This window comes from Myotis nattereri, assembly GCF_964212035.1.
Source record: "Myotis nattereri genome assembly, chromosome: 5".
Classification (NCBI taxonomy): domain Eukaryota; kingdom Metazoa; phylum Chordata; class Mammalia; order Chiroptera; family Vespertilionidae; genus Myotis; species Myotis nattereri.
The window spans coordinates 25353722-25378172 of NC_138080.1; the positions used below are offsets into that span (position 1 = coordinate 25353722).

At 56.6% G+C, this 24451-nt stretch overlaps 1 protein-coding gene across 1 annotated transcript in view; it reads left to right on the forward strand.

The window, feature by feature from the left end:
* Positions 1-6676: 6676 nt before the first annotated feature.
* DOCK6 (dedicator of cytokinesis 6) overlaps positions 6677-24451 on the forward strand; it is a gene marked incomplete at its 5' end in the record, with an annotated part of 44644 nt that continues 26869 nt past the window's right edge. Inside the window, 16 exon segments of the mRNA XM_081091964.1 lie at positions 6677-6720; positions 15403-15423; positions 15425-15485; positions 15487-15597; positions 16283-16458; positions 16712-16780; positions 17037-17166; positions 18004-18216; positions 20191-20276; positions 21569-21635; positions 21735-21884; positions 22968-23048; positions 23189-23342; positions 23527-23654; positions 23760-23853; positions 24248-24410. Of these exon segments, the coding sequence (XP_080948090.1) occupies positions 6677-6720; positions 15403-15423; positions 15425-15485; positions 15487-15597; positions 16283-16458; positions 16712-16780; positions 17037-17166; positions 18004-18216; positions 20191-20276; positions 21569-21635; positions 21735-21884; positions 22968-23048; positions 23189-23342; positions 23527-23654; positions 23760-23853; positions 24248-24410 (1748 nt within the window).

The following is a 24451-nucleotide window of genomic DNA, read 5'->3' on the forward strand; positions in this document are numbered from 1 at the left end:
AACTGTATCTTCCTGAAACAAACCAGAAGGTGCCCTTGCCCACCACCCCTCCATTGCTCCCCACTATTCGCAGGGCTATGCCCAGGCCCCTACTGGGAGGCCTTGCGGGACCTGGGCCTGAAAACCCACCCCCTTGAGTCCCACCCTCTCCTCCCTGTCCCCCCACCCCCACCCCCACGTGGGTGACTTCTCCTCTCGATTTTTGCCTTGTTGGTCCCTCTATCGGACACTCCTCCCTTTTTGATTCTGCCTGGTTGACACCCACTTGAATTTAGGCCTCATCTCCTTCCAGAAGCCCCTATGCCTGGCATACAGCAGGTGCTCAATAAATGCTGGTAGAATGAATGAATGAATGGGAACGGGGAAGGGACAGGCTTATGGGGCGGATGAGGGTTCTGTAGGCCACAGGGAGGGCATGTCTCCCTCTTGGGGCAATGTGGAATCATAGCAGGCTTTTTTTTTTAATATATATATTTTATTGACTTTTTTTTTTTTTTTTTTTTACAGAGAGGAAGGGAGAGGGATCAGCTGCCTCCTACACACCCCCTACTAGGGATGTGCCCGCAACCAAGGTACATGCCCTTGACCAGAATCGAACCTGGGACCCTTCAGTCCGCAGGCCCACGCTCTATCCACTGAGCCAAACCGGTCAGGGCCCATAGCAGGCTTAAGCAGGGGAGAGGATGTTGGGAAAATTCCTCTTATTTACAGGGGCACCTTTTGGTGCCATGGGCCCTCAACAGTGAAAGTTTGTAATCACATAAAATACAGCACCTCGATGGTAACGGAAACCTATTAGAAGCCCATTACCTTGGGATACAGTTATCGAAATGCGTTTTAATTGTGATGAAATGTGTGCATCTTTCTAAGCACACTAAATAGTGAGGCAAAGCGGCAAGTCTAATGACTGCTGTGATTAGAAGCCCGGTGGGTGAGCGTGAGCGATGCTAGCTTTTCTCCTCCAAGTTCATGGCCCCCCTGAATTCTATTTGCAGACTCTTGGGTATCTGGGGACCTTGATGAAAACTCTCCAAATGCTGGGATGTGGTGAGAACACCCGGAAAATGAGCAGACCAGACAGAGGTGTCACCAAGAGGGAGAGGAATGATTTCCAGGGATAACGCATGAGCATCCAGACAAGAGACGGGACAGGCAGCCGGCCATCTGTCCAAAGACAAACAGGAAGCCTGCGGCCTGCCCCTCTGGCCTGTCTGGGCCCAGCCTTTGTGCTTTAAACTCCCAAAGGCAGGACACCCCCAGCTGCTTCCAGCTTCCTTCCCCGGCTCCAGCTGGCTCCGGAAGCCACAGGAAAAACAATCTGACAGGCAGCATCTCCCCACCTCCTGTGCTCAGTGTCTCCTGGGTTCTGTGCTCTCCCGACAGCACCTCATGGGCCCCCATCACCGTCCCGTAGGGCCAGCTCCGAGAGGACCACACGAACGTCACAGAGCAGGAAGCAGAGGCCCAACACGGCCCCAGGTCACCCAGCCTGCAATCGAGGACTCTTTGAGCTCTAAGTCCTGCTTATGACTGTTCCTACTCTGAGTTCACCCCTGAGGGCGAGACACTCACTCACTCATTCACTCACTCACTCACTCACTCACTCACTCATTCACTCACTCATTCATTCACTCACTCACTCATTCACTCACTCACTCACTCACTCATTCACTCACTCACTCATTCACTCACTCACTCACTCACTCACTCATTCACTCACTCACTCACTCACTCACTCATTCACTCACTCACTCATTCACTCACTCACTCACTCACTCACTCACTCACTCATTCACTCACTCACTCATTCACTCACTCATTCATTCACTCACTCACTCATTCACTCACTCACTCACTCACTCACTCACTCATTCACTCACTCACTCACTCACTCACTCATTCACTCACTCACTCACTCACTCACTCACTCATTCACTCACTCACTCACTCACTCACTCATTCACTCACTCACTCATTCACTCACTCACTCACTCACTCATTCACTCACTCACTCACTCACTCACTCATTCATTCACTCACTCATTCACTCACTCACTCACTCATTCACTCACTCACTCACTCATTCATTCACTCACTCATTCACTCACTCACTCATTCACTCACTCACTCACTCATTCATTCACTCACTCACTCACTCACTCACTCATTCACTCACTCACTCATTCACTCACTCACTCACTCACTCATTCACTCACTCACTCATTCACTCACTCACTCACTCACTCACTCATTCACTCACTCACTCATTCATTCACTCACTCACTCATTCACTCACTCATTCATTCACTCACTCATTCACTCACTCATTCACTCACTCACTCACTCATTCACTCACTCACTCATTCATTCACTCACTCATTCATTCACTCACTCATTCACTCACTCACTCACTCACTCACTCATTCACTCACTCACTCACTCATTCACTCACTCACTCACTCATTCACTCACTCACTCACTCATTCATTCACTCACTCATTCATTCACTCACTCATTCACTCACTCACTCATTCATTCATCAAGTGATTCACCAAGTTGTCAAAATGCATCTGAAGAACCAGGAGAGAGGTTGCCCTGAACACAGCAGACCCAGTTCAAGTCCTGTGACTCCAATGTGTGATCTTGGGCCAGCGGCTGCTCCTCTCTTAGCCTCAGTTTCCTGAGTCTGTAAGTTGAGGGCCTGGGTGATGGCCCACCTCCGAGGCCAGTCGGAGCCTGCCCACAGCAGGGGCTCACGAGACGCTTGTTGAATGGATGTCTTGCAGCCTTTGCCCCCACCCCACCTTATCTTCTTACTCTCCTCACTCCCCTCACCTTGTGGTTAGAGGGTTCCGTGCCCATGGGCAGGAGAGCTGGGGGCAGGACAAGTGCCCTGGGTTGACTGGTCCTGCTATCCCCACTGTGGGCACCAAGTGGCAGGGAGCACCCCTATTCCGCCCCCACTCCCCATCTTCCTGGCCACCTACCACCAGTGCCCCTCAGTTTGGGAAGCTGAGGAATTGGTCCCTCTGCCACCAGGCTGGCTCCTCCCACCACACCGAAGGTGGAAATGGGAGGCACCCTGGGAGAGGAAGGCATCAGGGTCCTCTGGCCATTGGACTTCTGCCCCACTCTGCCTCATTTGTCCTATTATTGAGTACCTGCTGTATGCACAGCCCTCTGCTAAGTGCTGGGGACACAGCATTGAATAAGACAGAAAATCCTTGCCCTGATGGAGTTGACATTTGAGTGGGATAACGATACCACCTCAGGAGCAGGAGGTGACCACTGAGGGTGGTCAGGGCTGTGATCGGGAAAGCCAGGGGCTTGGGGGAGGGGCCAGGGGAGCCCCTGACTCAGCTTGGGCAGGGGAGAGAGGTCGTTGAGGAAGGCTTCTGAGAGGCGTGAAACCTGAGGAATGAATAGAAGTTCTTTCAGGTGCAGAGTAGGGGAAACTGTGCTCCAGGCAGAGGGCACGCGGCCTGTGCAAAGTTCTGGAAGTAGCTGCAACCCCCCTTACCCTCAGCGTGTGTGCGCGCCCAGAAAGATGAAAAAGCACATTTTAATGCTACATTGATTGAAATTGTGAGTTCCTGGAGCAAGCACTGTGTAACAGATGAGGAAAACAGGAGGGGCCAGAAATAGATATTATGGACACCAATTATGTACCAGGTGCTGGGAGCTCTGCCTAGCCACCTGAACCCAGTGTGATGGGGCTGTGATGGGGGATGCACAGGCAGCTGTGGGAGGCAGGGATACCCAAGGTGAGACTTAATGGATGGAGAAGGCGTCAGATGAGGAGTGGGTGGAACAACATTCTAGGTGGAGGGAACAGCGTTGGACAACATTGGTGTGAAGGGAGATGGTCTTCAGCTCCACTCCATTGACCACACAGACGTTCAACTTACCAGCAAGTTGATCTTCCAAAACCCACCCACTTCTGGCCACCTTCTTGGCCCACTCCCTCCGAGCCCAGGCGCCCCCCACCTGGACCAGTGCAGCCCCTCCTCCTGGGTCTGCAGGTTCCCACTCTCACACACAATCTGTCCTCCCACAGCAGCCAAAGGAGGCCAAAGTCCCCACCGAGCTTGGCCTCTGTTTGAGCAGCTGTCGAGGTCACCCCAGCCCCGCCCAGCTGAGTCAGACCTGTGCGTAGCCTGGAGAGGAACTGCCTCGCCAATCAGGTCTGGCAGGCACCAGGGCAGGTACTGGGTTCCAGGCGGCTGGGCAGGGCCTTTACTTGGAAGGATCATTGCAGCCATGTTTCCACCAAGACAGGCCCTGGAGTCTCTGGGCTTACAGCTCCCACTGGCTCTGGTGTGGAATCAGCCCCCACATGGCCTGGCGTGCGGTGTTCCCAAGTCCACGCCTCCTGCTGTGTCTGCCCTGAGCCCTCATGAAGCAGACAAGGAGACAGACACGGAAAGGTCAGAAGATTTACCCTGGGTCACGCCGCCTGGCCCAGACTGGGACCCGGCTGGAATTTAGAAGCCATGTGGGGTCAGGTTCCCTGGGTCACCATCTGACACTGAGTCACTGGGCGAAGTGCAGCAAGTCACTCTGCTCTCTGGGCCTCATTTTCCTCATCCGTAAAAGGGGGACGAGGACGGCATCCACACGTGGGAAGGGGAACGGCACGTGCAAAGGTCCTGAGGTAGAGCTGTGTCCGACTGCTCAGAGGAACATTGAGGAAGTGAGCAGCAGTGGAGTGACTGAGGGAGAGAGTAGGAGGAGGGGGGACAGGGGCAGATCATGCAGGGCCTTTGGCTTTTATACTGAATGAGGTGGGAGCCAGGGAGGATTCGAAGCAGAGGAGGGCCATGACCTGACTTGGGTGTTTCCAGGCTCCTTCTGGCCGCTGAGGAGTTAACACACTGTGGGGGCTGAGGGCAGGAACCAGGAGACCAGGTACGGTGAGCTGGACTGGAACTAGGCAGAGGGGAGGGGAGAAATCCGCCAGCCTTTACTCATCTCCATATTTCCTGCCCACTTTGGCTCCCAGCAGCCTGAGAAGTGAGGCAGGGACCTCAGCCTGGGAGGCTGAAGGTTGGGGTGAGGGGTAGACACAGCAGGGCGTGATGGGCGGGGCCACACCTGGCGTCTCCCACGCCGAAGTGGCTGGACCACTTGGGCAGGTGCGTGGGCTGCTGACACACATGCGCACGTGTCACATGCCACCGTGGGAGCCACCCTGCTGGGCCCTCGCTGGGCTGGGGCAGAGTGGTCGGGTACGAGGGTTCCCCTTCCATCCAGGCATCCCTGCTGTGGGCTCAGGATCTGACACTGACCCGCAGGGCGACGGGGGCAAGTCACTCTGCTTCTCTGGGCCTCAGTTCCCGCATCTGTAAAAGGGGATAATGACAGCACCCGTACACTGAAGAGAGAATAACACATGCCAAGGCCCTGAGTGCAGCTGTGCCCTAGTATTTTTCAGCCTCAAATTCTCGCTAGGGCCTTGGCCCGATAGCTCAGTTGGTTAGAGCGTCATCCTGATACACCAGTCAAGGTTGCGGGTTTGATCCCCGGTCAGGACACACACAAGAATCAACCAGTGAATGCATAAATAAGTGGAACAACAAATTAATGTCTCTCTCTCTCTCTCTCTCTCTCTCTCCCTTCCTCTCGCGCTCTCTCTAAAAATCAATTTAAAAAATCTTTAGCCGTGGCTGGTGAGGCTCAGTTGGTTGAACATCGTCCCATGCAACGAGAGGTCACTGGTTGGATTTCGGGTCAGGGCACATGCCCTGGCTCGGTTCCCAGTGGGTGTATGCAGGAGGCAGCAGATGGATGTTTCTCTCTCTCTTTAAAAACAAAACAAAACAGAAAACCAGATCAATAAAAACATACTTTAGATAAAAACGTTTAAAAAAATCTCCCTCGGACTGGAGCTGGGTCATCAAGAGGAAGAATCCGCCTGCGCAGGCGTGGAGGTGAGCGAGGGACTGGCGCATCGGAGGGTGAGGGGGGTGGGAGACTGCTGGGGTGGGGGGGTGGCGCCCGGGGTGGGGGTGGGAGAGGGGCCATGGCGGGGGTGTAGTGTTGAGACCACAGATTAACCAAGACAACCCCACATTCTCCTCCCAGTGGAGGCTGCACAGCCAGTCCAGCCTCCCCGACGGGCTCATTCAGGTCCCACCACCAGACGTCCTGACTCACATCTGCAGGCGCTTGGGAGGACGGCTGCCCCCCCCCCGCCCCCCTTCCCCCAGACTGGGGCGCATCCCGTGGAGGCCTCAGCGACCCTGGTGATCACTCAGGCTGGGCTCCGTTTACTCACCTGTAAAATGGGAGCAATGAGTTCCTGCCGTCTGTGAATGCAGGGCTGTGCTTAATAAACGCCGAGATTATACTGATGATGGCGACTACCAGTTAAATGGCAGAAAGAGCCTCCCCTGGAGTCCGAGCCCGCCCCCCCCCCCCCCACCCCGGCGTCAGTCCGGGCGCCGCTCTCCGCCTCCCCCCAGCCTCAGTTTCCCCAGCCCAGCCCCAGGGAGCGGGGTGGCCGGGGACGGGCGCCCCCTGGCCGGCAGGGGCAGCACCGAGCGGCCCGGGGCCTCCGGAAGGGCCCCGCCCCCGCCCGGCCCCGCCCCGCCCGGCCCGGCTGCCCAGATCCAGGCGGCGGCGGCGGCCACGACCCGGACGGTGCGCGCGGCGGCGGCGGAGGGACCGGGGCGCCATGGCGGCCGCCGAGCGCCGCGCCTTCGCGCACAAGATCAACAGGTAGCGCGGCCGCCGGGTCCCCTCCGGGCGGCCCCACGTGCGCGCGCCCCGCCCCGCCCCGGGGGGTCCGGCCCAACCCGGCCCGGGCGCCCCCCGCCCCAGCCCCTTCCGCCTTCGCCGGGGCCGCCGGGGCCGGGGGAGGCGGGAGGGCGGCGGGGTCCCGGCTGGGGGTCGCGTCCGGGCGGCGGGCGGGATGGCGGCCGAGGTCCACCCTCCGAGCCGTGGGACCGGGGGCGTGGCCCGGGGGCCTTCCTGGAGGCGGCGGTGCAGGGAAGGCTGAGGCCGGCGTCCTCGGCATCGCCTCCGGCATCCTGGCCTCCCCCGGTCCCCGTTCGAGGGTTCGGGAGTGGGGGGCAGCCTTTCTGTCCATCCTGTGTCCGGTTTGGAGCCGGGAGTTCGGACCCGGGATTGCGCTCCTGGCACCTTTGAGTCCCGTGGAGAAGTTTCCCGTGCGCCCCCCTCCCCGGGGTCCCGTGCCCAGCTGTCGGGGGGGGGGGTGAGAGACAGCTGTGGGTGTCCCCCCGCCCGGCCTCAGGCCGTCCTAGCACCGGCCGGACGGGCCGGGATGGATGGGGATTGAATGGAGGGAGTGGGGGCTGGGGACGGGCCAGCTGGTGGGCAGACGGGGGAGGGGGCAGGCACCAGGCGCTGGGGGATCCATTTCCGCGACTGGAGACTGTGAGCCGCCCGGGAGAGGGGTGGGAGCCGCCCGGGGAGAGGGATGGGGGCCGCCCGGGGAGAGGGGTGGGGGCCGGCCCGGGGAGAGGGATGGAGGCCGGTGCTCAGTGGTCCTCTCACAGGGGACCTGACCCCAGTGAAAAAGCCACCCTGCAGGGGTCTGCACTTGCCCGATGGAGACACAGGGAAGAGCTCACCCACCCTTGGGAGCAGAGACAGTAGGGGGTACAGACGAGAAGCACAATAAAGTCGGTCATTTATTAGTGACAAGTGCTATGGGGACACACAAGGCAGAGAAGGGAGGTGGGGAGGGTGGGGGGTAGGTATGGGAGGTGGGGAGGGTGGGGGGTAGATAAGGGAGGTGGGGAGGGTGGGGGTTAGGTATGGGAGGTGGGGAGGGTGGAGGTTAGGTATGGGAGGTGGGGAGGGTGGGGGTTAGATAAGGGAGGTGGGGAGGGTGGGGGGTAGGTATGGGAGGTGGGGAGGGTGGGGGGTAGGTATGGGAGGTGGGGAGGGTGGGGTTAGGTATGGGAGGTGGGGAGGGTGGGGGTTAGGTATGGGAGGTGGGGAGGGTGGGGGGTAGATAAGGGAGGTGGGGAGGGTGGGGGTTAGGTATGGGAGGTGGGGAGGGTGGAGGTTAGGTATGGGAGGTGGGGAGGGTGGGGGGTAGGTATGGGAGGTGGGGAGGGTGGGGTTAGGTATGGGAGGTGGGGAGGGTGGGGGTTAGGTATGGGAGGTGGGGAGGGTGGGGGGTAGATAAGGGAGGTGGGGAGGGTGGGGGTTAGGTATGGGAGGTGGGGAGGGTGGGGGTTAGGTATGGGAGGTGGGGAGGGTGGGGGTTAGGTATGGGAGGTGGGGAGGGTGGGGGGTAGGTATGGGAGGTGGGGAGGGTGGGGATTATGTTAGATAGGGGAGGTGGGCCAGGAATGCCTGGGTGAGAAGGTGTCATTTGAACAAATATCTGAAGGAAGCCAGGAAGGGGTCCCTGCTGTATGTGGGAGGAGGGTCCGGACACAGGGAAGGGCAGTGCAAAGGCCCTGTGTGTTCGCAAAGGCAGCGTGTGCTCACAGGGCATCCGTGACCAGCCCGGCTGCAGAGAGTGACGAAGGGGCAGTGGCAGCAGATCCCACGGGGCCTTGTGGGCTGTGGGGGGACTTTAACTTTTATCCTGAACGAGGTGGGACCGGTGAAGGGTTCTAAACAGAGACGTGTCCTGGTGTCCCCGGGGCCGTTTTTATGTCTGTCATCTCTGTGTCTCGAACCGTCTCTCTGTTTTGGAACTTTGATGTCTCTGAGCCTGTTTCTTTGCCTTTCAGCCCCTATGTCCTTGGGTCCCGGCTTCCACTCTGTGAGTGAGGGGGGTCCTGGGTCCCACCCTGGGAAACAGATGCTACAGAGCCCAGAGTAAGAAGAGCAGAGAGGTCCTGGGGCCCCAGTGAACCACAAGCAAATGGCTCGAGTCTTCCAGCTTCTCTCTGATGAGGTCTCCAGAGCTGTCGGTGGACACCCAGGTGTCTTACATGCTCAGATCTGGGCCTGTCTTCCTCCCTCCCTCCCTCCCTCCCTCCCTTCCTTCCTCCCTCCCTTCCTTCCTTCCTTCCCTCCTTCCTTCCTTCCACAAATATCATATTAACCTGAGCATAAGACAGTCCCCCAGTTTCCTAATGAACAGATTCTAGAAAAAAAAACAAGATTTTGAATGACAACCTAAAAGTCCAAACTCTTATGAATGTACATAATATGGACAAATGTTCTTGTATGCAATACAACTTGTTCATTTTTTTCACTTGTACTATTTAAAATAAAATACAGTATAGAATGGTGATAGTGACCAGCCTTACAATAATGCTTATCACATGCTTATCTCCATCTGGGATATTAATTGTTTATAACCAGAGAAACAGACTCAACGTGGTTAGGTCATTGCAGAGACCCAATGGGGTGTGTGGCTCCAGAGCCCGGAGCAGCCGTGGGAACGGTGCCTCTTTCTGTATCTCTAAGGTGTCTGCTCATTCTCCTTGGGCGTCTACCAGCAGCGTCTTCCTTCTGTCCGGCAGTGGATTGGTATGAGGCAGCTTGCATTTCTCACTTAATGACAATGATTTGTTGGACTAATGGAGGGCCCTGAAACAGACATTGACAAAATTCCAAAGGGACCTCTAGGATTTCAAGGAAATGGCTCCTTCCTGCTCCGTCCCACCACATGCCTGCATATATGAGCACACTCAAATGTCATTACCTTTTAAGAAGTGTTATGTAAAACATGCATGCAGGAAAGTGCAAGGTTCAATTATAATACAGACTAGAGGGCTGGGGCATGAAAATTCATGCACCGGAGAGGGGTCCCTCATCCCGGCCTCCCGACTCACAGTTCGGGAGCCCTCAGGGGCGGGAGGCAGCCCGGCAATCAGAGGAAGGCGACGATCAGAGGAAGGCGACGGCCCATCACACCTCTGCTGCTGCCACTGCCGGCAGCACAAGCCTCAGCCGCCCTGGTTACCTGAGCCTCGGGCCGCCCTGGGTGTCTGGGGGGGGCTGAGGGGACTGGGGGACTCCAGAGGTGGGCGGGCCTGACCTTGCCATGTGTCTGCCGCCCCAGCAGGGCTGAGGGGACTGGGCACTGCTATCTTTGAGGGTGTGGCAGTCAATTAGCATATTCCCTCCTTATTGGCTGTGGGTGCTGACATCTTTGAGGGCATGGTAGTCAATTAGCATATTCCCTCCTTATTGGCTGTGGGTGCCACCATCTTTGAGAGTGTGTCGGTCATTTAGCATATTCCCTCCTTATTGGCTGTGGGTGCTACCATCTTTGAGGGTGTGTCGGTCAATTAGCATATTCCCTCCTTATTGGCTGTGGGTGCTGACATCTTTGAGGGCATGGTAGTCAATTAGCATATTCCCTCCTTATTGGCTGTGGGTGCTACCATCTTTGAGGGTGTGTCAGTCAATTAGCATATTCCCTCCTTATTGGCTGTGGGTGCCGCCATCTTTGAGGGTGTGTCGGTCAATTAGCATATTCCCTCCTTATTGGCTGTGGGTGCTACCATCTTTGAGGGTGTGTCGGTCAATTAGCATATTCCCTCCTTATTGGCTGTGGGTGCTACCATCTTTGAGGGTGTGTCAGTCAATTAGCATATTCCCTCCTTATTGGCTGTGGGTGCCGCCATCTTTGCAGGCTGCTCAGTCGTTGGTCGTCCCTCACTAACCCCCCTGCTGGCCTGGTCGCCCCACTCAGCTGTTTGGTCGTCCGTTTGGTTGTTTTGGTTGCGGTCGCTTAGGCTTTTGTATGTAGAGATGCCAAGGAGCCTGGCCAGTGTGGCTCAGTGGTTGAGCATTGATCTATGAGCCAGGAGGTCACGGTTTGATTCCTTGTCAGGTCACACGTCCGGATTCGGGGCTCCATCCCCAGTGTGGGGTGTGCAGGAGGCAGCCGATCAATGATCTCTCTCATCATTGTCTCTCTCCCTCTCCCTTCCTCTCTGAAATCAATAAAAATATATTATCTATTTTTTAAAAAATAATAAAAACGTAAAAATAAAACAAATGCCAAGGAGAAACCACTTAGGTCAGATGGGGGCTCTCTCCTCCTTCCGGCCCCCCCCCCCAGAAGCCCCTCAGAACTGCCGTCCCCTCCTCCCCTGCATGATGGTTTCTCGTCCAGGATGGCGCCATGTCCACTGTGGGTTAGTTTTGCCTGTTTATGCCTCTATTTTAAATTTTATTTTGAGAGAGAGAGACACTGATTTGCTGTCCACTTATTTATGCATCGTGGGTTGACTCTTGTATGTGCCCTGACCGGGGATTGAAACCTCAACTTCGGGTATCGGGTCGATGCTCCGACCAGCTGAGCTCCCTGCCAGGGCTCAGTTTTGCATATTTAGAGCGTCCTGTGCACAGAGTTATGGGGACACCTGGTCCGTGGCCCCGCTTTCACCCGCACAGTCAGGAGCAGGCTTGTCTGTCGGTTGCCTGAGTCGGGTTCGTCCTTCACATTTGCTGCATATCCCCTGCCTGTGAGCTCTGTCTTTGCTCAGGGAACACTGGGTTGTTTCACGCTGGGGCTGTCACCATCGGGGCTGCTGAGAGCTTTCGTGGCCACGTGTTTCCTCCTCAGTGTCTGTGCCTCCAAGGGGAATTGCTGGGAATTGCTGGATGGCATATCTTGAGCTTTCCTTGATAATTATAGACGGTTTTACAGGGTTTTTACCACCAGTGCGTGAGAGTTACCATTGTTCTGTATCATCGCCGGCACTCGTAACAGTTGTCTTCCAGTCCGGAGTGGTGGGTGGGGTATGAAGAGGACTCTCTCTGTGATGTTATTTGGATTCACTTTCTTCCCTCACTTTTTGCACAAATGGGAACACAGAGCATTCGAGGCTTCTGTCATTCTTGTTCTGGATTATTGTCCTCCTCTCCTGTGAGGGTAAGGCCTCTGTTAATCTGGCCAGCCCTGAGGTAAGTCCCCAGTCTCACATGAATTCCCAATGATGCTCCATCTTTCCCCTCTGAGCAACTCTTTTTTTTCTTTTAAGACTGTCTTTTTTTTTTTTTAATCCTCACCTGAGGAGATATATATATATATTTTTAATATATTTCTTTATTGATTTCAGAGAGGAAGAGAGAAGGAGAGAGGGATAGAAACAGCAATGATGAGAGAGAATCATTAATTGGCTGCCTCTTGCACACCCCCCACTGGGGAGCGAGCTACAACCCAGGCATGTGCCCTTGGCTGGAATCGAACCTGGGACCCTTCAGTCCGCAGGCTGACGCTCTATCCATTGAGCCAAGCCGGCCAGGGCCTGAGGATATCTTTTTTTCATTGCTTTTAAGAGAGAATGGAAGAGAGAGGGAAAGACAGAGAAATATCGATGTGAGAGAAATACATCTATCGCTTGCCTCCTGCAGGAGCCCTGACCAGGGCCTGGGCCGAAGAGGAGCCTGCCACTGGGGTACATGCCCTTGACCGGAATCGAACCCAGGGCTCTTTTGGTCTGCAGGCCGACCCTCTCTCCACGGAGCCAAACCGGCTAGGGCTGAACAGCTCTTCCGTGTCACATAGGGTTGTCAGTTTTTCACCTTGGGAGGATTGATCTCACCGACAGCTCTCACCCACCACCTGCAGTTTCCTTTACTGCAATTGTGAGATCACGTCCGGGAAAGTCACTAAATTCAGCTCAACAGTTTGCCTGCCTGTTTGAAAGGTGCTCTATGTGAGGGCGCCTGACGTGGAGGCAGGAAGAGAGGAGTTGGGGGTGGCTCTCAGGGGTGGGTTCCAAACACCTGAGAGGTTGGGCCGCCTTAGTGAGGCAGGGAGACAGTGGGGCAGGTGACGGTCACTCCTCGGCAGGATGCCTGCCAGGCCCCCCACGTGGGCACACGAAGAGACAGGTGTCACACGGAGCAAACCCAAGGATCCATTCGTGTTGAGAGGGTGTGGAAGCCCCAAGGCCGGGCAGGGCTGGTGTTCAGGGTGCGTATGGACAGGGAGGAGGTAGGTTCCGGAGGCCTGTTCTTGGGGCTCCTTCTCCCATCCTAGTCACAGGGAGTGCTGAGGGGCGCACACTTCGGCCTTTGGCCAGCCAGGGTTCCTTTCCAGCCCTGCTGCGTTCAGCTGCTGACCCTGGGTGGGCCAGACCCCTCTCTGAGCCTGTTTCCTTTGGTGTCAAAGACAGGGCCAGAATTCTAGTTCCTAAGATCCTCTTGGAGGCAACATGGGGGCAGCGAGCCTTAAGCAAGCACTTACCATGTGCCAGGCCCTGCACTCAAAACAGCTCAGTGAGTGTGGATACTGCCCCTGCGCCTAGAGGTCCGCAGAGGGAGGTCGCCCGCCCATGCCCGCCCAGCTCCACCTACAGAGCCCTGCGACTCGGAACTGGCTGCCACGGCCATGGCGTCGTGGACCCATCCATCCCTTTCCCACGGCAGGGGCCTCTCCACGCCTATGACAAAATGAAGCTGGAGCTCGAGCCTCCCCGCCCCCCCGCCCCCCCCCCCCCCCCCCGCCTCCGCTCTGGGGCAGCAGCTGCAGAACAGCTGGGACCAGGACACAGACAGGTCCCCTGTCCAGGCATCTTTTGTAAATTACCCCCAAAGTCCTTGTGTGCCCAGGCTTCTAGAGGAGGCGGCCCAATTTTGGGGAATTTCCCTAATTTTGAACACCCTTTGAATTTTCTAGAATCTCTGCCCCTCCCCATCAATAGAAGCAAGACTCAGGGACAGTTGACAGGAAGTAAATAGAATGCAGGGCCAGAAAAGGAGTGAGGTGCCCTGGCTGATTTGGCTCAGTGGATAGAGCGTAGGCCTGTGGACTGAAGGGTCCCGGGTTCTGTTCTGGTCACAGGCGCATGCCCTGGTTGCGGGCTCAATCCCCAGAGCGGGGCGTGCAGGAGGCAGCCGATCAGTGATTCTCTCATCATTGATGTTTCTATCTCACCCTCTCCCTTCCTCTCTGAAATAAGAAAATAAAAAGGAGTGAGGCTGGGGCCTCAGACTGGAGGGCCCCAGGTTGGATCAGGGTCATGGTCGAGTTTTGTTTGACGCGTATGGACTTGAATTCAGGCTTCTGGATGGAGCTAAGGTTCTCAGCTGGCCCAGCCGCCCCCACCCCGACCCACTGCACACATCCATCTCAGTGGCGGCCTGTGGGCCATCGAGTTTGTAGTCCTCAGTATAGAGCTTTGGGGGGTAAAACTTTTTATTATGAAAATTCTCACACACACAGAAGAGTGGGAAGCAGAACGCTCAGGCAACTGCCTTCTCAATTATCAGAGGAACTGAGGCCCAGGAAAGGTGGCCCCACTGCCCAAAGCCGCCCAGCCCAAAGGTCTGGGCTTCCCCCAATTCACAAGGGATTTAAGAAAGTTGGACCAGCCTTAACCGGTTTGGCTCAGTGGATAGAGTGTCGGCCTGCGGACTGAGGGGTCCCGGGTCAGGTTCTAGTCGGGGGCATGTGCCTTGGTTGCGGGCGCGTCCCCAGTGGGGGGGTGTGCAGGAGGCGGCTGATCGATGTTTCTCTCTCATCGATGTTTCTAACTCTCTATCCCTTTCCCTTCCTCTCTGTAAAAAATCAATAAAATATATTTTAAAATAAGAAAAGAAAGTTGGACCAGGTGGGAGTTGGGGAGGGATGTACTCATCCCATCAAAAAACCCACATCTATTGAGCACCTGTGATGTGCAGGGTCCAACGCTAGGGCCTCCGCGGGGACCGCACAGCCCTGGATCCTGCTTCACAGAGACGTCGGGGGGCAGGAGTCCATGCCCAGAGCACAGAGCACAGCCTCCGGGCCTTTGCACTTGCTGTTCCCACCGCCTGGCACACTGTTCCCCTAGACAACTGCATGGCTCTCTCTCCTTCCCCAACGTCTAAGTGCTGCTGAAGGGCTGAGGGCCTGGGGGATCCCTGCTCCCACGGGGTCTTGTCCCCGATTTTCCTGCTGGCCCCTCCCCCAGGGTCCTGTTCCTCCCTGCCTGTCAAGGGCAGTGCAGACTTAGGTGACTCAAGCAGGCCGCAGCCCTAACCTTGGCTGCGGGCTGTGCTCTGGGAGTTCTGCCGCCTCTTACACACCGTCAGCCTCTCTCAGACTCCCTGAGAAGGCATGGAGTGCCCTCTGATTGCCAGGCCCCTGCCCTGCTCCCCACAGCCGCCCGGTGAGGTCAGAACAGCCACAATGGGTAAACTGAGTCTGGGTGGCAGGAGTGACCTGTCCAAGGCAGCCTAGCAGGCACAGAATGGTGCCCACATACTGGATGGCTGTACAGTGAGGTGTTTGAGGGGCCCCAGGCTGGACAGAGGCCCCCCAGACGAGAAAGCAGAGACCAGAGGGCTGGCGCGGTGAGGGTGGGGGTTGGATGAGGAGGGATCTATGACCCCCTCGTGGCCCTGCCCAGGAGCAGTGGCCCCATCTGTGCTCAGAGAGGGGGTCGGAAGGGCTGCAGTGTGAGATGTGTGGGTCTGGAAGCCCAAGTTCTCTTGGCCAAGCGGCCTGTTGTTTTCTTGCCTCAGCCTGGATTCTTCTCTCACAATAAATTTGTTGGCTCCAAAGCCCAGGTTCTCAGGGCCCTGCTGCCCACGTTCTCCCGTCCCCACGGGCCCCCTTCCTGTCCCCGCAGGACCGTGGCCGCCGAGGTGAGGAAGCAGGTGTCCCGGGAGCGCAGCGGCTCTCCCCACTCCAGCAGGCGCAGCAGCAGCTCCCTGGGGGTAAGTGTTTGGGAGGTGCCCCCCTGCCCAGACCCCGCCCGCTCGTAGAGCTGGGGTTCCCCTGTGCCTGGGCTCTGTCCACCCCACCCGCCAGTGCCCTGTCCTGTGGGAAAGCTGGGGCGACTTCCACCCGGCCGTGGCAGGGGAGGGGTTCCTGGCCAGCCAGTGCTGCCCCCATTCCTGCTTCCCTGTGAGTGGGGAGGGAGCTCCCTGGGGTGGGGGACAGCCCTGTGGGTGGTCGGGTGGGGTGGGGGAGAGGCTCCAGCCTGATGCAGCCCCACCTTCTGCTGCCTGGACCACCCAGATGACGAGAGGGGAGGCGGCCTGGGGGCTGGGAGGTCCGTCAGCTGCAGAGGGAAGAGGTGGGGCCATCTCGCCACTGGGCCTGAGGGATTGTCTGTTTCTCGGCTGCAGTCAGGAGGCCTTTCCTTCCACCATTAGTTCCCTCCCTTCCAGGCACAGGGTGTGATTTCCTGCCTGGAAGGAGGGGTGGGGCCGGCATAGCTGGGCTGGGAGAGGAGAGTCTGAGGTCACCACCCTTCATAGAACCTCTCCAGCTCCAGCGCCCTCCGTGGCTCCCACTGCCCTCGTACTTGAATCTGAGGCCAGCCCAGGCCCACACTCGACCTCTACCCCCACTCCCAGTGCCCAGGACTGGGGTCACGGCCACTTTGCTCTGAACCAGGTCCCCCTGACCGAAGTCATTGAGCCCCTGGACTTCGAGGATGTGCTGCAGAGCCGGCCGCCCGAGGTTGAGCCCGGGCCTCTCCGAGACCTGGTCGAGTTTCCCGCTGATGACCTGGAGCTGCTGCTGCAGCCCCGAGAATGCCGGACCACAGAGCTCGGGATCCCCAAGGAAGGGTGGGTTCCACCCCGCGCCCTCCCTGTTCATAACTCCACTCTGCCTCATGCACCCCCTCCCCATCTACACCTCCTTCCCATCAAACACCCAGCAGCCCTGAATTCAAATCCTGCCTCCTCTGTGTGGCCTGGAGAAGTCACCCCCCACCCCCACCCCGCCCTCTCTGAGCCTCTATCTCCCTATCTCTGAGACAGGCAGAAGGGCATGCCCTACCTCACAGCTCTCTGTTTACCCTGATTTTATTTTGCGCAGAAAGCTGGATGCCCAGGTGAGGGCCGCGGTGGAGATGTATACAGAGGACTGGATCATCGCCCACAGAAGGTGGGTCTGGCTGGGGGCAGCTCAGGGTGGAGGGTCAAGAGGCCAGGTCTGAGCCCAGAAGAGCCCATTGTCTGTGGCTGGTCCTCCTGCTTATCTGCCCATTGTCACTGCATTAGCAGCTGGACTTCAGGGATGGAGTACAGGGTAGGTGGATGGTCTTGCAGGCATCACCTGGCCTTGCAGGTGTGTCAGGGTGCATCGGGGAGTCTGGGGGAGCCCTGATCCCTGCTACCCACCCAGCCCCGCCCCCTTCCAGGTACCAGCATCTGAGCTCGGCATACAGTCCCATCACCACAGAGACCCAGCGAGAGCGACAGAAAGGCCTCACCCGCCAGGTTTTTGAGCAGGATGCGTCTGGAGACGAGAAATCCGGGCCAGAGGACTCGGTGAGGGATCCCTGGGCCGGGATCACTGCAGGGATATATGTGTGGGCTCCAGCCCCGGCTCTCAGTCACATGTAATGGGAAATGACCCAAATACCCTTGAATTTAAAAGGAAATGTATTGACCCCGTGAGTGAAAAGTTAAGGATAATAATTATAAACATTTATTAAGCGCCTAGTGTATACTAAGTACTTAATACTTGTCCTCACTTTTCATCCTGTGAGGCAGGGCAACCATTACACCCATTTTACAGATTAAAAAACGGAGGCACAGCCAGGTGATTAGAGGACCATCACTGTCCCACTGTGACTCCAGCCTATATTTTGTCAGCCAACATTTATTGAGCAGCTACTTTATACCAAGAATAATTATACTAAGAATTACTGTTACTGTTTTCATTGTTATTATTTATAGGTGTAGCTAGGGAAACTGAGGCCCTCAGAGTTGGGGTCTAGATCTGGAGTCACAGAGCTGAGCTGGGATTTGAACCAGGGTAATCTAGCTTTGACCGTAGCTGTGTCTGGGAGGTCAGGTAGGATCCTGGGCCAGTGGCAGCCCTGTAAGAAGAACTCTCCCTCCCCTGGCGACCGTGAGCAGAGTCCCAGGGAAGCTCTCACTGACCCAGCCCAGGTCTGCTCTTCACCGTGGAGCCTATCTCTGGGGCTGGTAGATGTCTTCTGATTGGCCGGGTGGGGGTCGTGTGAAGCTCAGAACATGGGGATGGGAGTAGCCCTCCCAACAATGGTAAAGGAGCAAGGCTCGCCAATAAGTTTCTAGAAGGAGAGTCAGCAAAGTCCCCAGGTGACCCTTGTGGTGGTGCTTGCCCGTCTCCACCGGCAGGAGGACCTCCGGCATTCCTCGGGCTCCCCGGAGGACACTCCTCGAAGCAGCGGTGCCTCTGGCATCTTCGACCTAAAGAACCTGGCAGCTGACTCACTGCTGCCCTCGCTGCTGGAGCGGGTGGCCCCCGAGGATGTGGACCGGCGCAATGAGGCCCTGCGAAGGCAGCACCGGGCCCGCACCCTGCTCACCCTCTACCCAGCACCTGACGAGGTGGGTGCCTACAGGCCCACATAAGGCCCTGAGGCCAACACCCCTCCAACTGACATGTATTCCTATATATTATCCCACCAACTTGTACTGGGTGCCTACTGTATACCCTGTGTTTTTATTCAGTGGCTTATATTGGATGTCTAATATGCACCCCCATATTTATTCAACCAATACTTATTGTATACCTTCTGTATAGACCTCTCTTTAATCTAACAGAATTTATTTAGTGCCTATTACATGCCTATATTTATCTAACCAACGCTTATTGGACAACTAGTGTATATACACTTTATTTTTATTGAATGGCTTTTTTTTTTTTTAATATATTTTATTGATTTTTTACAGAGAGGAAGGGAGAGAGATAGAGAGTTAGAAACATCGATGAGAGAGAAACATCGATCAGCTGCCTCCTGCACATCTCCTACTGGGGATATGCCCGCAACCCAGGTACATGCCCTTGACCGGAATCGAACCCGGGACCTTTCAGTCCGCAGGCCGACGCTCTATCCACTGAGCCAAACCGGTTTCGGCTTGTTGAATGGCTTTTATTAGACATCTATATACCCCTATATTTATCCAACCCACTTTTATTGGGTATCTAGTATTTTCATTCAACCATTTATTGAGTCTTAATTGTATACTCCTATATTTATTCAATCAGTGCTTATTTGGTATCTAATATAATATAATATATATATATATATATAGTCATCATTAATAGAATGTATTCTATATGTACCTATCTGTTTATTCAACTTTTAGCAGGTACCTACTGTATACCTCTATTTATTCAACCGACATGTTTGGGTGCCTGTTGTATGACAGGCACTGGGGATATAGCCATGAACAAGATAGACCCAACCCCTCCTCCACAAGTTAACAGTCTAGTGGAAGAGACCCTCCTACCAGGAAATTACAACCCAGACAGAGTAACACCATAGTGACGTGCTGATATTTGTCCCTCACGTGGCCCTCAGTGCCCAGCCTCTTGGCCCATCGCAACAGGGCATTGTGACCACTTTGTCAACCAACAGTTATTGAGCAGCTACCTTAAACCAATAACGAGAGGCCCGGTGCACGAAATTTGTGCACAGGGCGGGGGTCCCTCTGTCTGGCCTGTGCCCTCTTGCAGTCCGGAAGCCCTCAGGGGATTTCTGACTGATGGCTTAGGCCCGCTCCCCATGGGGAGCGGTCGGACATCCTTAGTGCTGCTGCAGAGGCTGGAGAGGCTCCCGACACCACCGCTGCGCTCGCCAGCCGTGAACCCAGCTTCTGGCTGAGCAGCGTTGCCCCTGTGGGAGCACACTGACTACCAGGGGCAGCTCCTATATAGAGCAGGATAGGGCTGAAACCGGCTCTCCTGCAGGCCAGGCCAAGGGACCCCACTGATGCACAATCGGGGTTGGGGAGGGACGCGGAGGTTGGCCACCTAGGGAGGCACTGCAGGATGGCTCCAGGGCGTGTCCAGCTTGTCTTGCTCAGTCCCGATTGGCTGGACCCCAGCAGCAAGCTAACCTACCAGTTGGAGCATCTGCCCTCTGGTGGTCAGTGCATGTCATAGCAAGCAGTTGAGTCATCTTAGCATATCATTAGCATATTATGCTTTGATTGGTTGAACAGAGACTGGACACTTAGCATATTAGGCTTTTATTATATGGATAATTATACCAAGAATTATTGTTATTATTTTTGTTGTTACTAGTTTAAGTTGGAGGAGGTGCCTGCCCAGGCCTCAGGGGTCAGGGAAGGCTTCCTGGAGGAAGTGCCAGGTAAGCTGCGACCTACACCATGAGCAGGCATCGGCAGTAAGGAGGAAGGGGAAGAAAGGCATTACAGGCAGGGGAACAGCATGTGCAAAGGCTCAGAGGCAAGAGACTTCAAGTTTAGTCAGGCTGGGGGTTGAGCTGGTCTCAGGCTATACATTCCAAGCTCTTCTTGGAGGATGTGTCCCAGCTGCCCCACGGTTCTTGGCAGGACGAGGCCGTGGAACGCTGCAGCCACCCGGAGCCACCCTGCGAACACTTTGGACAGAGGATCCTGGTCAAGTGCCTGTCACTTAAGTGAGTGTGCTCACCTGCCCCCGTTCAGACATGCAAGGGGACCAGACAGCTAGACCACGGCGTGGCACACACTCGGTGCCCACTGTGAGAGCCGTGCCATTACCACGTGCAGCCGTGGGACCCGTGAGGCCATGGGCCTTTAGGCGGGAAATAAGACTTCCGTTTCCATTACTCAAAGCCACCAATCCTTAAGTGCTGTGTACCAGGCTCTGTTCTCAGCCCATCCACGTACATTCCCTCTGATCTTCACTAAACCTTGTGAAGTAGACACAAGTGGGGAAGCCGAGGCACAGAGTGACAAAGTCCCTGCGCCAAAATCACACAATCTGGGAGGCCGAAGTCCAGCACGCCCCCACTCTGTTGGTGGGACCCCGGTGGACGGGCGCTGGTGACGCTGGGGCTGGAGGCCCCCTCCACAGTCGCCCCTGGGGAGCAGCCAACAATGCGTGGGAACTGAGCTGAACAGGATGTGGCCTTGGACCTGAGCCTGGCCCTGCCCCTTCCCACCCTGAGTTCCTGTTGGCCAGGGACAGGAAAGAGAGGCCTGGTCTGGCTGGAGGCCCGGGTGGGCCGCCCGCCCCAAGCGCAAGGGTTGGGAATTGGCTCTGTGGGCTCATCCAGTCATTCAACGCTCATTGAGTGCCTACTGTATACAGAGCATGTAATCGTGGGATGACCATACAGCACACACAAAGGAAGGGAGACATCTGGAGAGGGGAAAATGAGACCAAGAGGTGTGGCAGGGCTGGGCCATGCAGGAATTTGTTGTCAGGGAGCCTCAAAATGTAAGTTCTAAGATGCTTCCTTAGAAGTAGCTGTTGCGTAGGGGCCAGCAAGGCAGAGCAAGGGAGGGAGGCGGTTACAGTGGCCATTCAGGTGAGCGAAAATGGGACTCAGCCCAGGGTGGCACAGGTGACAAAGGACACCCCAGAGAGGGGAGACAGGGAGACCCGGGAGTCGAGAATTTAATTTGGGGGAGAGGGAATTGTTGTGCCAAAAGCTACCTCTCTACAGACTGAACAAGAGCCATGATTTTGGGGGGAGGGGTTTTGTGTGAGTTACTTACTGACGGGAGTGGGGGGGTGGGGGTAGAATCAGTGCCTCAGTTTCCTCTTGCGAAATGGGACAGGCCTTTCCTGCAAGCCCTTAAATGGCAGTTCGTGTGGCTCAGTGGGAATTAGATGCCCCCCAAGGCTGCACCAAGGTGGGTGGGGCCTCAAGAGAGAGTCGGGGGTGTGGATGGCAGGAGTGTGGCAGGAACAGCCTGTGCCAGATCGCCCCCTCACACACAGGTTCGAGATCGAGATTGAGCCCATCTTTGGCATCTTGGCCCTGTACGATGTGCGGGAGAAGAAGAAGGTAGGCGCCCCTTTCTTCCCCTTCCTGCCTCACTGCCCTCCTCGTTGCAAAGCTGTGGGCTTCCAGGAGGTGGTGACCCAGCTGCCTCTTGTGCCCCAGATCTCGGAGAACTTCTACTTTGACCTGAACTCAGACCCTGTGAAGGGATTGCTGCGGGCCCATGGCACTCACCCGGCTATTTCCACCCTGGCCCGCTCTGCCATCTTCTCTGTGACCTACCCCTCGCCCGACATCTTCCTGGTCATCAAGGTGCCCGCTGGGGCTGGGCAAGGAAGGGGTGGTAATGGTGATGTCACAGGCTCAGTCCCTGCGGTCATGGAAGAACATGGACATGAGGAAGGATGATCAGGCCTCTTGTAGGGGAAGCACAGGCAGTGGGGCAAGCCTGGAGGAGGCTCCTGACCCAACCCAGGTGAAGAGAAATCCCTGAGGGCTTCCATGCAGAGGTGACAGCTGAGCCAAGACCCATGAGTGAGCAGCCTGTAGAGAAATGGCATCCTGGCCTAGGGGGACAGATGTTTAAAAATATATGTATTTCTCATTTATCGATTTGAGAGAGAGAGAGAGACATTGATTTGTTGTTTCGCCTATTCATGCATTCACTAGTTGATTCTTGTATGTGCCTGACTGGGGATAGAACCCACCATCTTGGAGTATCGGAACAATGCTCTAACCACTGAGGTGCCTGGCCAGGGCCCAAAACATGTTTTTTAGTTGAGAATTTTTCAGTTTATTAGGAGAGAAAAGACCTAATGGGCACATTTATTTGGAATATTGTTTCCAGGAGTGAGTTTAAATTTCCTTTCCCAAAGCATTCAGTTAGGTTACACGAATGACGTTAACTGAGCACCAATGGATAGGGACTGCTCACCGTCAGCCAGGCGTCACAGGGATTCCCCCTTGAGTCCTCACAGCAGCCCTGGGAAGTGGGGGCTGCCATGGCTCTATTTTACAGGTGGGGAAACTGAGGCACGGGTCAGGTGAGGGACCTGCTCAGGATCCCACAGCCCAGGATCCCACAGCCCAGGATTGAAGTCCAGTTCTTGTCACCCAGAGCCATGCTTGGAGTGACCTCTGTTCCTACTGACAAGGAATTGTAGATGTAGGGAAATAGCCTTGGCTTTGGGGTGGGTTCAATGGTGGGTAGGGGCAGCCGGCCAGGCAAGGGGGCTGCTAGCACTCAACCCCGAGGACAGTGGGAGCCATGGGAGGTGTTGGAGCAAGAGCTCTAGTGGATGGGTGTCTGGGGGCTCAGGAGAGGCCCAGGAGGTTGGGGGTATGGTGGGGAGGTCAGGCTCCCGCAGCACCTCACTGGGCCTGCCTGCCCCTCAGCTGGAGAAGGTATTACAGCAGGGAGACATCAGCGAGTGCTGTGAGCCCTACATGGTCATGAAGGAGGTGGACACAGCCAAGGTAAGCGGTGGAGGCTGGACCTGGTGGTGAACGCCCCGCCCCCCTCACCCCCCCTCCCCCTCCCCCCGCCCCTCACTCCAACCCTGCACTCAGCAGGCCTGGGGCACTGAGCTTGTGGGTCTCGGAGGGTCTCCCTACAGAACAAAGAGAAGCTGGAGAAGCTTCGCCTAGCGGCCGAGCAGTTCTGCACCCGCCTGGGCCGCTACCGAATGCCATTTGCCTGGACGGCCGTGCACTTAGCCAACATCGTGAGCAGCGCTGGGCAGCCAGACCGGGACTCCGACTCCGAGGGCGGTGAGAAGGCGGGGCTGGTGGCCCGGGGGCGGGGCTGGTGGCCCGGGGGCGGGGCTACCGGGGAACGGAAAGGGGCGCCCTCTGCTGGCCGTACTCTGTACAGGCGAAGTCTCCAAGTTTCTCCTTCCCTGCCTCTCACCCCTGTCCCCCTCCCTCCATCCATCACCGTCACTGCTGCCCCTAGAGCGCCGACCCGCCTGGACTGACCGCCGCCGTCGGGGGCCCCCAGATCGGACGAGTAGCGGGGACGACACCTGCAGCTTCTCCAGCTTCCGCCCAGCCACGCTAACTGTCACCAACTTCTTTAAACAGGTGTCATGGCCACAGGGGAGGGGGCGAGGGGAGGGGCGCCGAGGGACACCCCCGTGGTCGCACAGGCCCCGGGGGACCCAGCTCATGGATGCGGGTCTGGTGCAGGAGGCCGAGAGGCTCAGTGATGAGGACCTCTTCAAGTTCCTGGCTGACATGCGGCGCCCCTCGTCCTTGCTACGGCGTCTGCGGCCTGTGACCGGTGCGTGCTGCACCCCATAAGCCAGAGGTGTCACTCAGCAAGCCCTGACCACCCGCGGTGTCTGACCCTGGGGGCTCCACAGGGACCATGACAGACAAATCCCCAGCTTCAGAGGCTGGGCCTTCCAGTGGGGCCACAGATTAGAAACAATAAATAAGATAGATGTTGGGCCAGCTGGGGGATGTAGTGGCTGGGGGGCCATGGATCCCGAGGGCAGAGCTGATCCAATGTGGGGACAAGAGGTGGGAGTTGAGGGTGACTTCTGGCCTTGGTACCTGAAGGACAGCCACCAGAGGGCATTGTGGGGGAGTTTGAACTGGGACCCCCAAGTCCAGAGAGGGTGGGGTCTGGCTAGGAGGCTCCTAGGCAGGTGCAAACTGGCTCCCCTCCCCAGCCCAGCTCAAGATCGACATTTCCCCGGCCCCCGAGAACCCCCACTTCTGCCTGTCCCCGGAGCTGCTTCATGTCAAGCCCTACCCAGACCCCAGGGGCCGGCCCACCAAGGAGATCCTGGAGTTTCCCACCCGTGAGGTCTACGCTCCCCACACAAGCTACAGGTACAGCTCTGGGGCCCGGTTGGGCACTTGAATGGGGGGCA